Source organism: Solea senegalensis, linkage group LG16 (genome assembly GCF_019176455.1).
Source record: "Solea senegalensis isolate Sse05_10M linkage group LG16, IFAPA_SoseM_1, whole genome shotgun sequence".
Taxonomy (NCBI): domain Eukaryota; kingdom Metazoa; phylum Chordata; class Actinopteri; order Pleuronectiformes; family Soleidae; genus Solea; species Solea senegalensis.
Window position 1 is genome coordinate 8,456,066 of NC_058036.1, and position 14,309 is coordinate 8,470,374.

General features: G+C 40.4%; 1 protein-coding gene across 2 annotated transcripts; it reads right to left on the minus strand.

Moving 5' to 3' along the window:
* Positions 1-4,582: 4,582 nt before the first annotated feature.
* LOC122783183 (sodium/calcium exchanger 3-like) lies at positions 4,583-11,421 on the minus strand. Of its 2 annotated transcripts, none has more exons than XM_044047839.1 (4): positions 11,146-11,421; positions 10,708-10,807; positions 5,664-5,933; positions 4,583-5,434 (listed from the first exon to the last, which is right to left on the minus strand). In XM_044047839.1, the coding sequence occupies exons 1-4, from the start codon at positions 11,212-11,214 to the stop codon at positions 5,058-5,060; spliced, it is 816 nt and encodes a 271-aa protein (XP_043903774.1). In that variant the 5' UTR covers positions 11,215-11,421; the 3' UTR covers positions 4,583-5,057. The 2 variants fall into 2 exon arrangements, with proteins under 2 accessions (XP_043903774.1, XP_043903773.1); XM_044047838.1 differs by having other exon boundaries at positions 5,664-5,936.
* Between the last annotated feature and the right edge of the window lie 2,888 nt (positions 11,422-14,309).

Consider the following 14,309-nt stretch of genomic DNA (forward strand, 5'->3'; position numbering starts at 1 on the left):
TTAATTTTTGCTTGGAGTTTTAATCTGAAAAACTGACTTTTTAAAAAGCTACTTTACACTAACTTTTTTTTAAATTTATTCTTTTTTAGAAAAAAAAAAAAGGCTGCTCTGAATATTTCGTCGTTTGTAAAATGTAAACAAAGCAGCGTCCCGTGCACCCTGCGTCTGGTTGGTTTGACAGCTTTATGGAAAACATACAGAGGCAAATTACGAAAGATGTGGAACGCAATCAGCGAAAATATGCAGTGGAGTGCGATCAACAGGGTTATTAGACAGTGTTCTGGTTTTAGCTGCAGGCTGAGAACTTTTCTTGGCTTCGTGACTGGATGGAAACAGTAAAATAGCAATCAAAAGTCATTTCTGAATAAATATCTGTGTAAAAACAAAAACCCTTTGTGCTTTTTTTTAAATGCAACATACATTTCTTGAGTGTTTTTGGGCAGTAAACAAGTCTGAGACTGTGGCAATGTAAGATAATCTGAAAGTAGACGTTTTGATCTCAGTCAGGGAAACCAGTGCTTGCTTATGAACCAGAAAGTTGCTTTTATTCCACAGTAAAAGAAGAACAAAACGACTTGATCTCAAAAAACATCGGTCAGCTTTGGAAATTTGCTTCTTTTTTTTTTTGTTCGTTTTCTTGTAAATGTGACATCTCATTGTCATTCAGCACAAACAAAAACATAGCCATCCATTAATAAAATGTGATTTAAAAAATAAGAGTATTCACCTCATCACTGAAGCTTTCCTCAGTGTCTCACAACATCAGCAACCACAAGTCTAACTACTGCATGGTGATATTTCATATTTCTGCTCCATCCTGCAGGCTGAGAAAAACAAAAAGAACCAAAAAAATAAAAAGTCTGGTGCTTAAAGAAGTGATTCATATGATAAATATGTTGTTTTTCATTTCATAAAAGTAAGACATGTCATTTTAAGACAGGGTGTCAAGAGTCGTGCCTTTGTGGAGACCATCAGCAGCAACAACAGCAGCACCTGGTGCACACGTGAGTGCGGATTGGGGGCGGGTACACATGCACATTAGCACACGCACGCACACACACACACACACAGGCCGGCGTTCAGCGCTTCAAAACACGTCCTGACAGAATTTCAAATCAACAGTACAACCAAATAAATAAACCATACGAGTAAAAGCCACTATAGGCAAAGATAAAAATGCACTTGACTTGTCACTTAGAGTCAAAATGTTTTTGATATTTAAAAAAAAAATAAAATAAACAAGAGGGTGACTTGGTGAGGAAAATGTTTTAAATAAATGAGGTAAAATTTCACTGGCTTAGATGAAGTGACTGTAGATAGAGTTGTGTTGATGCATTAATATTGTGTCTAAAAACAATAATTATGTACATAACGTGGTAAAGTTTGTGTTGCCTCTGAATGGGACAGTCTACTCACTGTCCTTTCCTTTAATGCAGCAGTGGACTGTCCCGCTCACTCTGCATGTGTGTGTGTGTGTGTGTTTATACAGTGTATAAGAGAGATAAAGAGAGGGAGCGTAAAGGGAGCAGGTGTGGTCCTTGGCCAGGAAAAGAGCATCCGATTCAGCCACAAGACGTATTTACATCGCTGCTCACCACAACGGAAGAACACGGACAAGGAAGAAGATGAGGAGGAAGAGGAAGAGGGCTCACCACAGGGACTGGAGAATGACATCCCCCTTGTGGAAAAATAATGTCACTGCCACTGCCACTTTTTGTGTTATGTTTGTTGTTTTTAAACAGATGTTGCATCCCTCTTTGGTACTTGGATGACTTTTAAATTAGCAAAATAACTGACTATATAGATTATACAACATATGCCTAATACCTGGCCCTGCATGTTTTAGACCGGAGGTGTCAAACATGGGGCCCACCACTCAATATCATGGCCCCGCAAAGTCCTCTCCCTTTAAACAATTAAAGTAGTGAGCATTATTATTTACTTAATTTGTGATATTTTTGATATTAAAAGATGTGTTTTTATTGTGACGCGTACATCCTTCCATATCAAAACAAGCACTTTTACTTTGAAATGATGTGAAATATCACCTTGAGTATCTTTATTGCATTCATCCATCATGATGGAATATTGTGGGTTTTTTTTATTTTAAGATCATAATAAGATAATATGCAATATTATTGCCCACCCACTACTGAACACTGACCCACATTTCACACGTTTCCCAGCTCCAACAAACCTGATTCAAATAAATTGGTCGTTGCCAGGTTTTTGCAGAGCTTGTTGACGAGGTGACTATTTGAATCAGATGTGTAGGAGCAGGGAAACGTCTGAAACACGCCTTATAAACATGTTCTACTCCTCACAGGCATTGCAAACGAGTGATGATCATTTTAAAATCAAAGCACCGGCCATGTGTGTTCAACAGCAATTAAACAGTCAATTCAATTCAACTTGCAGCTTCCTGTTGCTCCGATACTCACGCCATCCATCAACACTGCTCCTCACTGAAGAGTCTTAATCCAAACTGGAGCAGATTACAAATTATAAGAAAAAGTCAGCCTGGTTTTCCATGAAAGAGTTTGCTATTAGCCAATTCTGCATTCACTCTCACATTTGGCCATCTACTATGTCATTATTATTATTTTTCTTGCTAACACTGAACTAAATTAAATAAACAAAGGTTTACAAAGCCAAGAATATTGGACTCAAATTTCATGAGGTGGCCAGAAAAACAACATTAAAAGTTTGCTAACAGGGCTAACTGGTGTTCGTATAAACTTAGCTTCTGATGTTAGCATGAATTAGCTAACAAAGATTAGCAACGTCACAGAGAGCTAAAGTGCTAAAACTGTTATTGTTTTAGCTCAATTAATCGAGAAAGTGAGAGTAATAAAATCAGAAATGAAAGGTTGTTTATTCTATATTCCTGTTCTTAGTCGTGTTTATCATGGATAAACATGCTACGATGCAGCCTAAGCTAACACAAGGGTTAGTTATATTTCTAGTAGCTGTAGCTTTTTGCTACGAAATTAATTGTTATGTACTGTAATTGCTTAACAAATTCATTAGATTTATTAGTTAACAGCAATGGTAATTGGCATGTTTTACATTTCTGTAATGGTTAATAAACCAGGTTTTCTTTAAATGCTAAAATCAAATTATTATGAATTATTATTTTTTTATTTTTTCAAGCACATTGATATTTTCTAATTAAGATGTCTTCTTTATTAAAGTACTATTAAATTATATTTATTTACCTGCATTCCTGAACAGGACCGTGGCAGACGTGTTTGCGACGTTCGTTAAGTTTGTACATTTTATTCTATTTGAGTGGCGGAAAGGTTGAAAAAGTAAGAATTGAATTTCATATGACAAATAAATATCTTGAATCTAATACATTTGTTAAGCACTGTAAGTCTGTTAAGAGCTCTAAATGTTTCAACATATATTCTTATGGAAAACAGCTACTAGCAGTTCATGGCACTAGGATTTTGCACTTTGTTTGTAATTATAACACGGCAGACGTCGACAATTTGTCAACTGACAAAAGGAAAGTCAGCAAACTAAGATGATAATCACAATCAATGACTTTTAGTCCCTCATACTGAAATATTTCCTGCCTTTACTTTGCTTTTTATTTCACTGAACACTGACTATCTTTGGGGTTTGAACAGTTGATTGTACAAAAGGGACTCTGAAGTTGTGACCCTGACCTGCACTTGCACTCCTTTTATTGAACTCGTTCTACTACAGCAAATTAGCCATCATAGTTTTTCTGTCCTCCATTTTGGAGAGAGGTTCTTCAGTTTCTCAGTGGAGTGATTATCTGGTTAGTGTGGGCAGCTGCAAATGCTTCCCCCTGCACAGGCACTCTGTTCACTCCTTTATAATATTGGCCTTTTGCACATGTACAAGTAGAAGTCTCCATAAATAGTTGTATACAGCGAAGTGCATGGATGGAAGAGTACAAAAATACCTCTGAATTTTTTTCTCTGCAGCGACACAATTTCTCTCTTCTTCTTTTTTTTTTTAGCATTCTGATTGAAAAGGTGAAAATTCGAATCAGATATCAGTGAATAAATAAAATACAACGTTATACTTTTACTCGTAGGCAAGATACATAACTCTTAGAAATGTGAAGACATCGTTCCAGTGAATAGTTTGACCCCCGCCCCCCCCCATCCAACCCCGCCCCCCTCCTCACGCTGAGCAACAGAAATCCTCTGATGTTAGAGCAGAATGTGACCACGTTTAAAGAAAGATTCAAAATATACAGAAAATATGGAAATATATTATATATAGATAAGTATAGAGTACGGAAGTAATGTTCAGGGCAGTTTGACCGTGTTCACTGTGTCCACCTCGTCCTCCTGTCTGTCTGAATGGTGATTCGTCTGCCAGTGTGTTCACACACAGTCACTGTCGCGCCTCTGAGGACTCAGTGCAGTGCTCCTTAGGAAGCTATGCAAATAAAAATAAATACTATGAATCCATCCCACTGTCACTCGACGTCACGTTTCCATTTACGATATATTCTTCTGCTATTCCTTAACGTAGATCAGAAAATAGTTCTTTGATTTCTCTTTTGTGTATGTGTGTTTCTTTTTTTGTTTTGTTGTTTATTGAAATTTTTTGCATTTTTATCCCCAAAATACTTTTTAAAAAAAGTCATTCTCGTCAGATGTTGAGAAAAATATAGACCTCTGGTTAACTCAGCTCTCTCCGGGTATAAGACTGCAGTCTCTTCTAGTGGAATGCAGGACTACCTCTTGGTATTGGCGTCTTCTGGATTTGGCGGTTTCCCAATCCCAACTGTAAGCACACTCGCACGGGCTCAAGGACAGTTCTCTGATACGCCAGGTCAAACAGGCCAGGATTCACACCTCCAAGCATCCTTAAAGACGGGGTTGAGGGAGAGACGGAGGTGGGAGAGGGCGGAAGGCGTCTGGGAAAATCCCACGCTTACCTCTCCTGTCCTTCCACACAATACAAGTAAAAACCCAATTCCACAGTGCGAGAGTGCACTCTTTTACCTCTGAAGTTGTACTTTAAACCCCTGTGAGTTCATGTTCTCACATTCACGAGTCTCTTCCCGCTTAGAAGCCCTCTATATGACAGTAGGCCTCCAGACTGGAGAAGAGGATGTAAAGAAACCAGAGGCTGAAAAAGAAGGCTGTCGTGGCCAGTCTGTGTCCCCGAGGTCCGCCCAGTTCTCCTCCGATGTGAGCGCGGCGTCGGTAAAGAAGCACCGAAACGGCCAGGAAGGCGAAGATGGTGAAGAGAGTGACAGAGAAGGCCAGGGAGCCGGCCTCCACCACGAACGGCTTGCCTTTCATGTGCCAGTAGATGGCTGCCACCGACCAGGCCACGCCGATTCCCAGGAAGACATTGACGGCATTGCTGCCGGTCACATTTCCAATGGAGGCATCTGCGTACGTGTCCTGGACGGCTGACACCTTACTGGCAAACGTGTCTGTAGAGAGAAAAGTCAAGGTGTCATGACAGTTTGACTTTATTTTAAACATCTAGTTTAAAATAAACATCTTTAAACTTTAGTATAAACATAGAGCCATCACTAGTTGTAAGTCCAGTCGAAGCTGGTTAAAATAGCAAAAATAGGGATATCAGCCATCTTGACGATAAAGTGTGAATGGATTCACACGTTACATGAACATGTCCTTGTCCAAAAGTGTCCGACTCACCTGGGACAGATGTCCCGAGTGCCACAAACACCACAGCTGTGACCGAGTCTTTGAGGCCGATGGTGCATCCAAAGTGAGACGCCAGGTCGCCGATGACGGCCGTGAGCAGGCCGATGATGAGGATGGAGATGGTGAAGCAAGCCCAGCCGTTCATGTAATCTGTGGGAGGAACGCAAGCAAACAGGACCTTCCAGAAGACGGTGAGGAAGTGCATGACGTAGTCGAAACAAGACGGCAGCCGCTCTTCCCCTGTGTCCTCTTCATCCTCATCTTCTAGTGAGAAGTGCACAAAGCGGAGGGAGACGGGTGAAAGTGGGAAGGGATGAGAGCGGGCGAGCGGAGCAGTGGATAGGACAAAGAGATAACAGAATATTTGGGCAAAGATAAAGAGAGAGAGGTGAAGGAGGGGAAGTAAATATTTGAAGATTGGACAGGGAGCAAGTCGTGAGAGGACGAGGAGGCGAAAGAGCGTATGACAGGAAAAGACAGATGACAGATAATGAAGCACAAAGTGGAGAAAGAGCAGAGAGAGTAAAGCGCCAGAGAGGAGGTGGACGAGAGTGGAGAGATAAAGGATCGATAGAGGAGATAAGAGATGACAGCGAGGGGGAGGAAGAGAACAACATTCACTTTAAATGACACACTGACTTATTTCTCAGTGAGATCTCACACAGCATCACGTCTGCCTGAGGTTCTGCTGTTTGCTGATGTATATTTACCTCTGAATGTGACATGAATTCAGATTAAACCGTCACATGAAAACAAACCATTCTTGAGTCATAAAAAGAGCTGAAGTTTACAGACAATCTTCAGTTTAAATGCAAAAAAACCCTGATGTTTTTATTCTTAAATATTCAGTGTTTTTGTTTCCCTCAGTGCACTTGTTGTACCTCAATGTACTTGTACCTCAGTGTATTTGTTGTACCTCAGTGCACTTGTTGTACCTCAATGTACTTGTACCTCAGTGTATTTGTTGTACCTCAGTGCACTTGTTGTACCTCAATGTACACCTCAGTGTATTTGTTGTACCTCAGCATTGCACCTCAATTGTGTTCAGTGCACTTGTTGTACCTCAATGTACTTGTACCTCAGTGTACTGTACCTCAGTGCACTTGTTGTACCAGTGTATTTGTTGTGCCTCAGTGTCCTCAGTGTATTTGTTGTACCTCAGTGTACCTGTTGTACCTCAGTGTACCTGTTGTACCTGTTGTCAGTGTACCTTCAGTGTTGTACCTCAGTGTATTTGTTGTACGTAGTGTACTTGTTGTACCTCAGTGTATTTGTACCTCAGTGTATTTGTTGTACCAGTGTACTGTTGTACCTTGTACTTGTTGTACCAGTGTTTGTTGTACTTCAGTGTACATGTTGTACCTTGTTGTACCTCAATGTACTGTTGTACCTCAGTGTATTTGTTGTACCTCCAGTGTACCTTGTTTTGTACCTCAGTGTACTTGTTGTACCTCCCAGTGTACTTGTTGTACCTCAGTACCTTGTACCTCAGTGTACTTTGTTGTACTTCAGTGTACTTGTACACTCAGTGTACATGTTGTACTTCAGTGTACATGTTGTACTTCAGTGTACTTGTTGCACCTCAGTGTACTTGTTGTACCTCAGTGTACTTGTTGTACTTACCCCGTGTACCCTCAGTGTACTGTTGTGTGTTGTACCTCAGTGTACTTGTTGTACCTCAGTGTACTTGTTGTACCTCAGTGTACTTCAGTGTACTTGTTGTAGTGTACCTCAGTGTACTTGTTGTACAGTGTATGTTGTTGTCAGTGTACTTGTTGTACCTCAGTGTACTGTTGTACATGTTGTACCTCAGTGTATGTACTCAGTGTATTTGTTGTACCTCAGTGTACATGTTGTACCTCAGTGTACTTGTTGTACCTCAGTGTACTGTTGTACTTCAGTGTATTTGTTGTACCTCAATGTACTTGTTGTACCTCAGTGTACTTGTTGTACTTCAGTGTACATGTTGTACCTCAGTGTATTTGTTGTACCTCAGTGTACTTGTTGTACCTCAGTGTACTTGTTGTACTTCAGTGTACATGTTGTACCTCAGTGTTGTACCTCAGTGTACTTGTTGTACTTCAGTGTATTTGTTGTACCTCAGTGTACTTGTTGTACTTCAGTGTACATGTTGTACCTCAGTGTATTTGTTGTACCCTCAGTGTACCTCAGTGTACTTGTTGTACTTCAGTGTATTTGTTGTACCTCAGTGTACCCTCAGTGTACTTACTGTTGTACCTCAGTGTACTTGTTGTACTTCAGTGTAGTGTGTACCTCAGTGTATTTGTTACCTCAGTGTATTTGTTGTACCTCAGTGTACATGTTGTACCTCAGTGTACTTTGTTGCCTCAGTGTACTTGTTGTACTTCAGTGTATTTGTTGTACCTCAGTGTACATGTTGTACTTCAGTGTACTTGTTGTACCTCAGTGTACTTGTTGTACTCAGTGTACTTGTTGTACTTCAGTGTACATGTTGTACCTCAGTGTACTTGTTGTACCTCAGTGTACTTGTTGTACTTCAGTGTATTTGTTGTACCTCAATGTACTTGTTGTACCTCAGTGTACTTGTTGTACAGTGTACATGTTGTACCTCAGTGTATTTGTTGTACCTCAGTGTACTTGTTGTACCTCAGTGTATTTGTTGTACTTCAGTGTACATGTTGTCAGTGTACTTGTTGTACCTCAGTGTACTTGTTGTACCTCAGTGTATTTGTTGTACCTCAGTGTACTTGTTGTAATACCTCAGTGTATTTGTTGTACTTCAGTGTACATGTTGTCAGTGTATTTGTTGTACCTCAGTGTTTGTTGCACTTCAGTGTATTTGTTGTACCTCAGTGTATTTGTTGTACCTCAGTGTACATGTTGTACCTCAGTGTACTTGTACTTGTTGTACTTCAGTGTATTTGTTGTACCTCAGTGTACTTGTTGTACCTCAGTGTACTTGTTGTACTTCAGTGTACATGTTGCCTCAGTGTATTTGTTGTACCAGTGTACTTGTTGTTCAGTGTTGTACTTCAGTGTACATGTTTGTACCTCAGTGTACTTGTTGTACCTCAGTGTACATTTGTTATTTGTTGTACCTCAGTGTACATGTTGTACCTCAGTGTACTTGTTGTACCTCAGTGTACTTGTTGTACTTCAGTGTACTTGTTGTACCTCAGTGTACATGTTGTACTTCAGTGTACTTGTACCTCAGTGTACTTGTTGTACCTCAGTGTATTTGTTGTACCTCAGTGTACCCTCAGTGTACTTGTTGTACTTCAGTGTATGTTGTACCTCAGTGTGCAGTGTACATGTTGTACATGTTGTACTTCACTGTATTTGTTGTACCTCAGTGTACATGTTGTACCTCAGTGTACATGTTGTACTTCAGTGTACATGTTGTACCTCAGTGTACTTGTTGTACTTGTTGTACTTCAGTGTACATGTTGTACCTCAGTGTACTTGTTGTACCTCAGTGTACATGTTGTACCTCAGTGTACTTGTTGTACTTCAGTGTATTTGTTGTACCTCAGTGTATTTGTTGTCAGTGTACATGTTGTACCCAGTGTACATGTTGTACTTCAGTGTTTTGTTGTAGTGTACATGTTGTACCTCAGTGTACACTCAGTGTATTTGTTGTACTTCAGTGTACATGTTGTACCTCAGTGTATTTGTTGTACCTCAGTGTAATGAAAACTAAACCACATGTTCACATTGTGATTAAGTGCAGACTCTTACAGCAGCTGAAAGTACAAATGTGAATGGTCCTCTTCCTCTGTTGGAAGTGTGGATCGTCCTCTGTGTGGCAGCAGCTCACAGGAAACACAGGCAGGGACACAGTGCTGATTCAAAGTGTCAGGCCATGTGAGCTGCATGCATTTTTCAACCATGAGTGGGTAGTGAAAAAAACAGAGCGCTCAGCTGGATTAAATATTTCAGCACCAAAGTGACAGACTGAGGCTTTCATGGTGTTCACTCACTACATGGATGCAGTGGACGCTGCTGCTGCTGCCTGATGTGATGGATGACTTTTCTCAATGATCATTCAGTGCTTCAACAGCTTTGTTTTCCAGACCGACTCCACTTGTAGATAATTAAATGAGGAGATCACTATCACAAGTGAATAGCCTAAACATTAAAACCAGTAACTTTATTTAATGTTCTGGTTCATCAGTGGACATCTGTGGCATGTTTGTCCGGAAACATTGATAACAATCTTCATATTTCTTTTGTTTGTTTTTTACAATTTTATAGTGTTTTGTTTTCTTTTTAAAAGTGTATTATGTTCACGTGTTTGAAAAAAACCCTAAACTCTTCAATCATCATATCTTTGCGCTGTTAAAAAACAAATCTGTCATGACAGTAAAACTATTCAGCAGTTTTAATGTTGTGACTAACAACATTAAAACAGACCGGAAACAGGTGGAATTAACAGGACATTTACCTTATTTAGCCAAAAGAAGAACAAGAAGATCTTATTTTGATTCATTTTCACAACTAAGTTTTATATTACCATAGTATATTTTAATATTGCCTCGGTATATGTCATAATAAATATATGTTATTCTGCACTGATCAAAAGTGACACTGCAAATCTCATTATATTCTGCACAGTGCCAATAAAAAAACGTTCTATTTCGTTTCATTGGTTTCCTCACATAAAGTCTTCTTCCTTCAGGTTGACAAAATTAGTGTCTCTGGGTCAAAATACAAGTTAAAAAAATGGTGAATTAATGCTATTACTTTTAAAAAACGCAATACAGCACCTTTTTTACATTATCAGTTGTTATCATGTTGCCAGAGACAGAAACCCAACATTTACAACAATATTGACAATATCCCTAATTTTAGATCATACAAATATGCCAAAAAAAACACAAATATCAACTTATATCTAAGTTAATATCACATAGCATGTACATTTCACACCTGATCACACAGAAACATATATATTTCTACATACATCTGCAAAAACATTAGAGTGAATTCAACATATGCTTCACATTGTGGTGTATCTGTGTTTAGTGAGGAACATCGTGGATGTTTACAGTACCTGCACTGACTGTAATGGCCTCCAGGAACTGCTCTCTCCAGGAGTTGGTTCCCACCACCAGTGCCAGGTTGGTCTTCTTGATCAGTTTGTCCACTGTGCTCTGTAAGATACAAGACCATCAGAGTCACATCAGAGACTCCCGGGGCAGAAATAGATGAACTTCACCACATGATGGCAGTGATGTTCAGTTCCAGGCAGTTCCAACCTTCTTTTATTACATGATAAAAACCACACATCAGAAACAAATATGGTTAGCATATTTTTTGGTTAGGAGGTTAGATGAAGCAGATAAACCACATCTCATGTATGCGGCTTGTGAAGCTTCTGAAATCAGACAAAAATCACACTGTTCTTTGATGCAATGTAGCAGCTGTTTACTTCATATACCTGACTGTAATTATTCCAGACTGCGTTTGCAAATCTAAACATTTCCCTTACCTTAAACTCATAGGATTCCTCAATTATAACTTCCAGCTTGGAGTGTTCCCCCAGCACCGGTTTTCCCATCTCTGCGATCCGCTTGGCTTCCTCCTCGTCTGACGTCAGCTTCCTGTCTGGCACATCTGAGCGGAGTAGGAGAGACGTAAAAAGAAATCACAGTCAGAATGATGGAAATTAGATTAGGAGAGGATGCTCGGCTGATTACCACAGGGTATTTACTGAATAAAACATCAAGAGGGTTCCTCATTGGGGACAGTTCAACTTGCTCGGGTTTTACTCAGATTCATTGTAGTGAGGCCAGAAAAAACTTTTCTCTGTGTCCAGTGGTTTAGTAAAAGTCCGACAAACAAACACGATAAACTAAATGAAAGCTTTGCCACTATTGTATTTTTCTCCAAAAATATTGGGGGTTAGAGTTCATGAGTTTATATCCACATGTGTTAAAAAATAAGTGCATCTGAAATGTCTAGAAAACCTGTAAAATCACAATTTTGACAGACGTGGAGGTTGAATACACTGTTAAACATTTTGATGTTAATGAATGATAGAAAGACACCCAGTATGTTTACATGACATTAGAAAAACAGTTTAACAATTATTGTGTTAGTCAAACTAAAACTGGACTCAGTAAATCCATTTTTAGACAACAGGAAGTTTTCCTTTACCCTTACCTTGTTGGAAGATACACGCCAAAACTGGTTAACAAGATAAAGGAAAACTTCCTGTTGTTTAAAAAAGAACCAAAAAAAACTAAGTTCAATCAGTATGCAATAAATCCACTTTCTCAAAGTTAGACTAACACACCCAGACTGATTTCATGCGTCAGCCTAATGGCTAGTAAGGAGTCTCAGAATGGAGCTTGACATGCTAACAATTAGCCGCCAACTAAACCACAAACCCTGTTACACGAACAAGCTGAAGGTGGCGTCTTATCACGACCTAGCATAGCAGATGGGATTAAATAAGTCAATTCCCCACTATTGCTTGTAAACTGGGACAAGAACAGAGTCGAGCTACAACCGTAGCCTGTCGTAGCCGTGCCTGGGAATGTACTGATAGGATATCGCTCGTCGTGCTAACAGCTAGCTGCCAGCTAAACCGGAGAACTGCCTAATACTAAAAACCTGATGAGAGGGTATCACCACTTAGTCATAATACATCAATTCCCTGCTGTTGTTTGTGTACTGTGTGTGGAAATGTAATGACAGGAAGGCTAGTCATAGCTACTGACCAAATAGGTCAAAAGGGAAATGCCTAAAATTCACTGGCTTCGTCAAACTACAACTGTAGATCAACTTAACTGTGTATGAACTGATGTAATCAGCTGTTCTCAGCTCAGGGGCCCCAGGCTACTGCCTACTTTTCCTCCCCTACTTCCTCCCATTCACTGACAACTCCTCATTTCCTTGTTCTGATATTGAAAATGATTTCTGACGACTGTGGAAGGCCCCCGATCAATCCCTCCATCTGCCTGTCAGATGGTTCCTGTGTGGCTCTGCTGTGGGAAGACGCCACCGCTCCTCGCAGAGCTCCCCGTCCCGAGAACGCCGCAAACTACAAAGTGCTCTATAACATCAATTCTGTGCCGTCGAACTCCATCAAGACGGAGTGCCGGTGCGTTTAAAGCAAGGGCCGCTCATCCCTGCTCTCTCTGTGTGTGTGTGTGTGTGTGTGTGTGTGTGTGTGTGTGTGTCACCCCCATGGAGCCACCTGGTGCGGAGACCTTGTCATCTTTTATATAACTGCTGGGTCTCAGCCTGCTGCTCTTTGCTGACAACACGCTTACCATTAAATATTAACGTTGCCATTAAAGATCACAGCCAAGTCCCCTTGATAGGAGGATGTGTCGGCAAGTGCACACACACACACACACACACACACACACAGGCATGCATAATATACCAGTGCACCAGCTCCAGCACACACACACACTTGTTAGCTAAATCCATTACACACCCAACACTGTGTGTACCCTTAAGTCCTAACGGGATTTTCCCGCCCTGTTCTTACTCATGTTTAAAGTTTGATTATCCAGTCATTCCCCTGTTCTGAAGACAGGGACTCAAAGGTGATTACATTTCTAATTTCAGAACCTTGCGCTCAACTTGAAACCACAATTTATGGATCTGTGATGAAGTCGTTCTGTTATTAACATGGAAATCCCATCATTAAGAGCCGGGGAGAGCAGAGAAAGAGCATGTATTGTTTGTACCAGTGGCAACAGAGGAGAATAACAGAGCAGCCATGCCGTCTATTTACATATTTTCCTCTCAGTAACACCGCAGTCCGTTTCAAATCTTGATCTGAGGCCAAATAAACCCGTCGTGCACATGCAGACACTCTCCCTTTTATGGATGTTTGAACCACACCACACACAGAGGAGGTGATGTTAGTGGAGGCGCCTGAGGAGGCGGGGTGGTCAACTCACCGTCCGCTAACAACCGGGCTGTGGAGGAGAGGAGACAGGGAGGAGGGTGATGAAGAGGGGGAGGAAGATATCGGAGGGAAACAGAAAAAGGGATGAGTGGAAATGGAGGCACGGAACACTGATGAGGAGAAAAGCAGGTTAAGAAGAAGGTGAGAAATGTGATGGCCTCTGGAAATGGCTGGGTATTGACCCCGAGGTGTAATATAGCATGTGGCATCGATTATTTGATTGACCGAGCTACAGGGCGGAATATAGTATTTTGTCACATTTTACAGGCACAAGGGCTAAATCAAGGTTTATTAAAGGAAAAATGTCCAATAGAAATCAACAAACGGTGGAGGACGACCCTAATTCAAAAGTTTACGACTCCCAGCTGAGTCAGATCACAGAGTTTGAAGGTATAATAAACCCTAATTCACCAAGTCCACTTTGGAGCAGTATTGGACCAATAGACTGTATAAGAAAAGAGTAGTTACTTTTAATATATTAATATAAATCCTACAGTGAGAACTGCATAACCCTAACCCTAATGCATACAAGTATAAAATGTGTTTCTGAGCCACATTTTTCGATATATGACAACTAAAGGCCTGAAATCAACCCTTATTCTGATCTTAAACAATAAAAAACAGCTTTTAACCCTCAGAAAGTACTTAGAAAATATCAAAAATGTCCCCCAAATCTGTCCTTACAACCATAAAAAAAACGTGCGTATACAAAGAGTAAACAAGGA

Excerpts from the sequence above, each read along its gene's own strand:
- LOC122783183 (XM_044047838.1), bottom strand. The coding sequence starts at position 11,214 with ATGGGAAAACCGGTGCTGGGGGAACACTCCAAGCTGGAAGTTATAATT. Across the intron at positions 5,937-10,707 it reads GGCCATTACAGTCAGTGCAG|AAGATGAGGATGAAGAGGAC; the intron begins GTACTGTAAACA and ends ACTTCTCACTAG. Across the intron at positions 5,435-5,663 it reads ACTCGGGACATCTGTCCCAG|ACACGTTTGCCAGTAAGGTG; the intron begins GTGAGTCGGACA and ends TTCTCTCTACAG.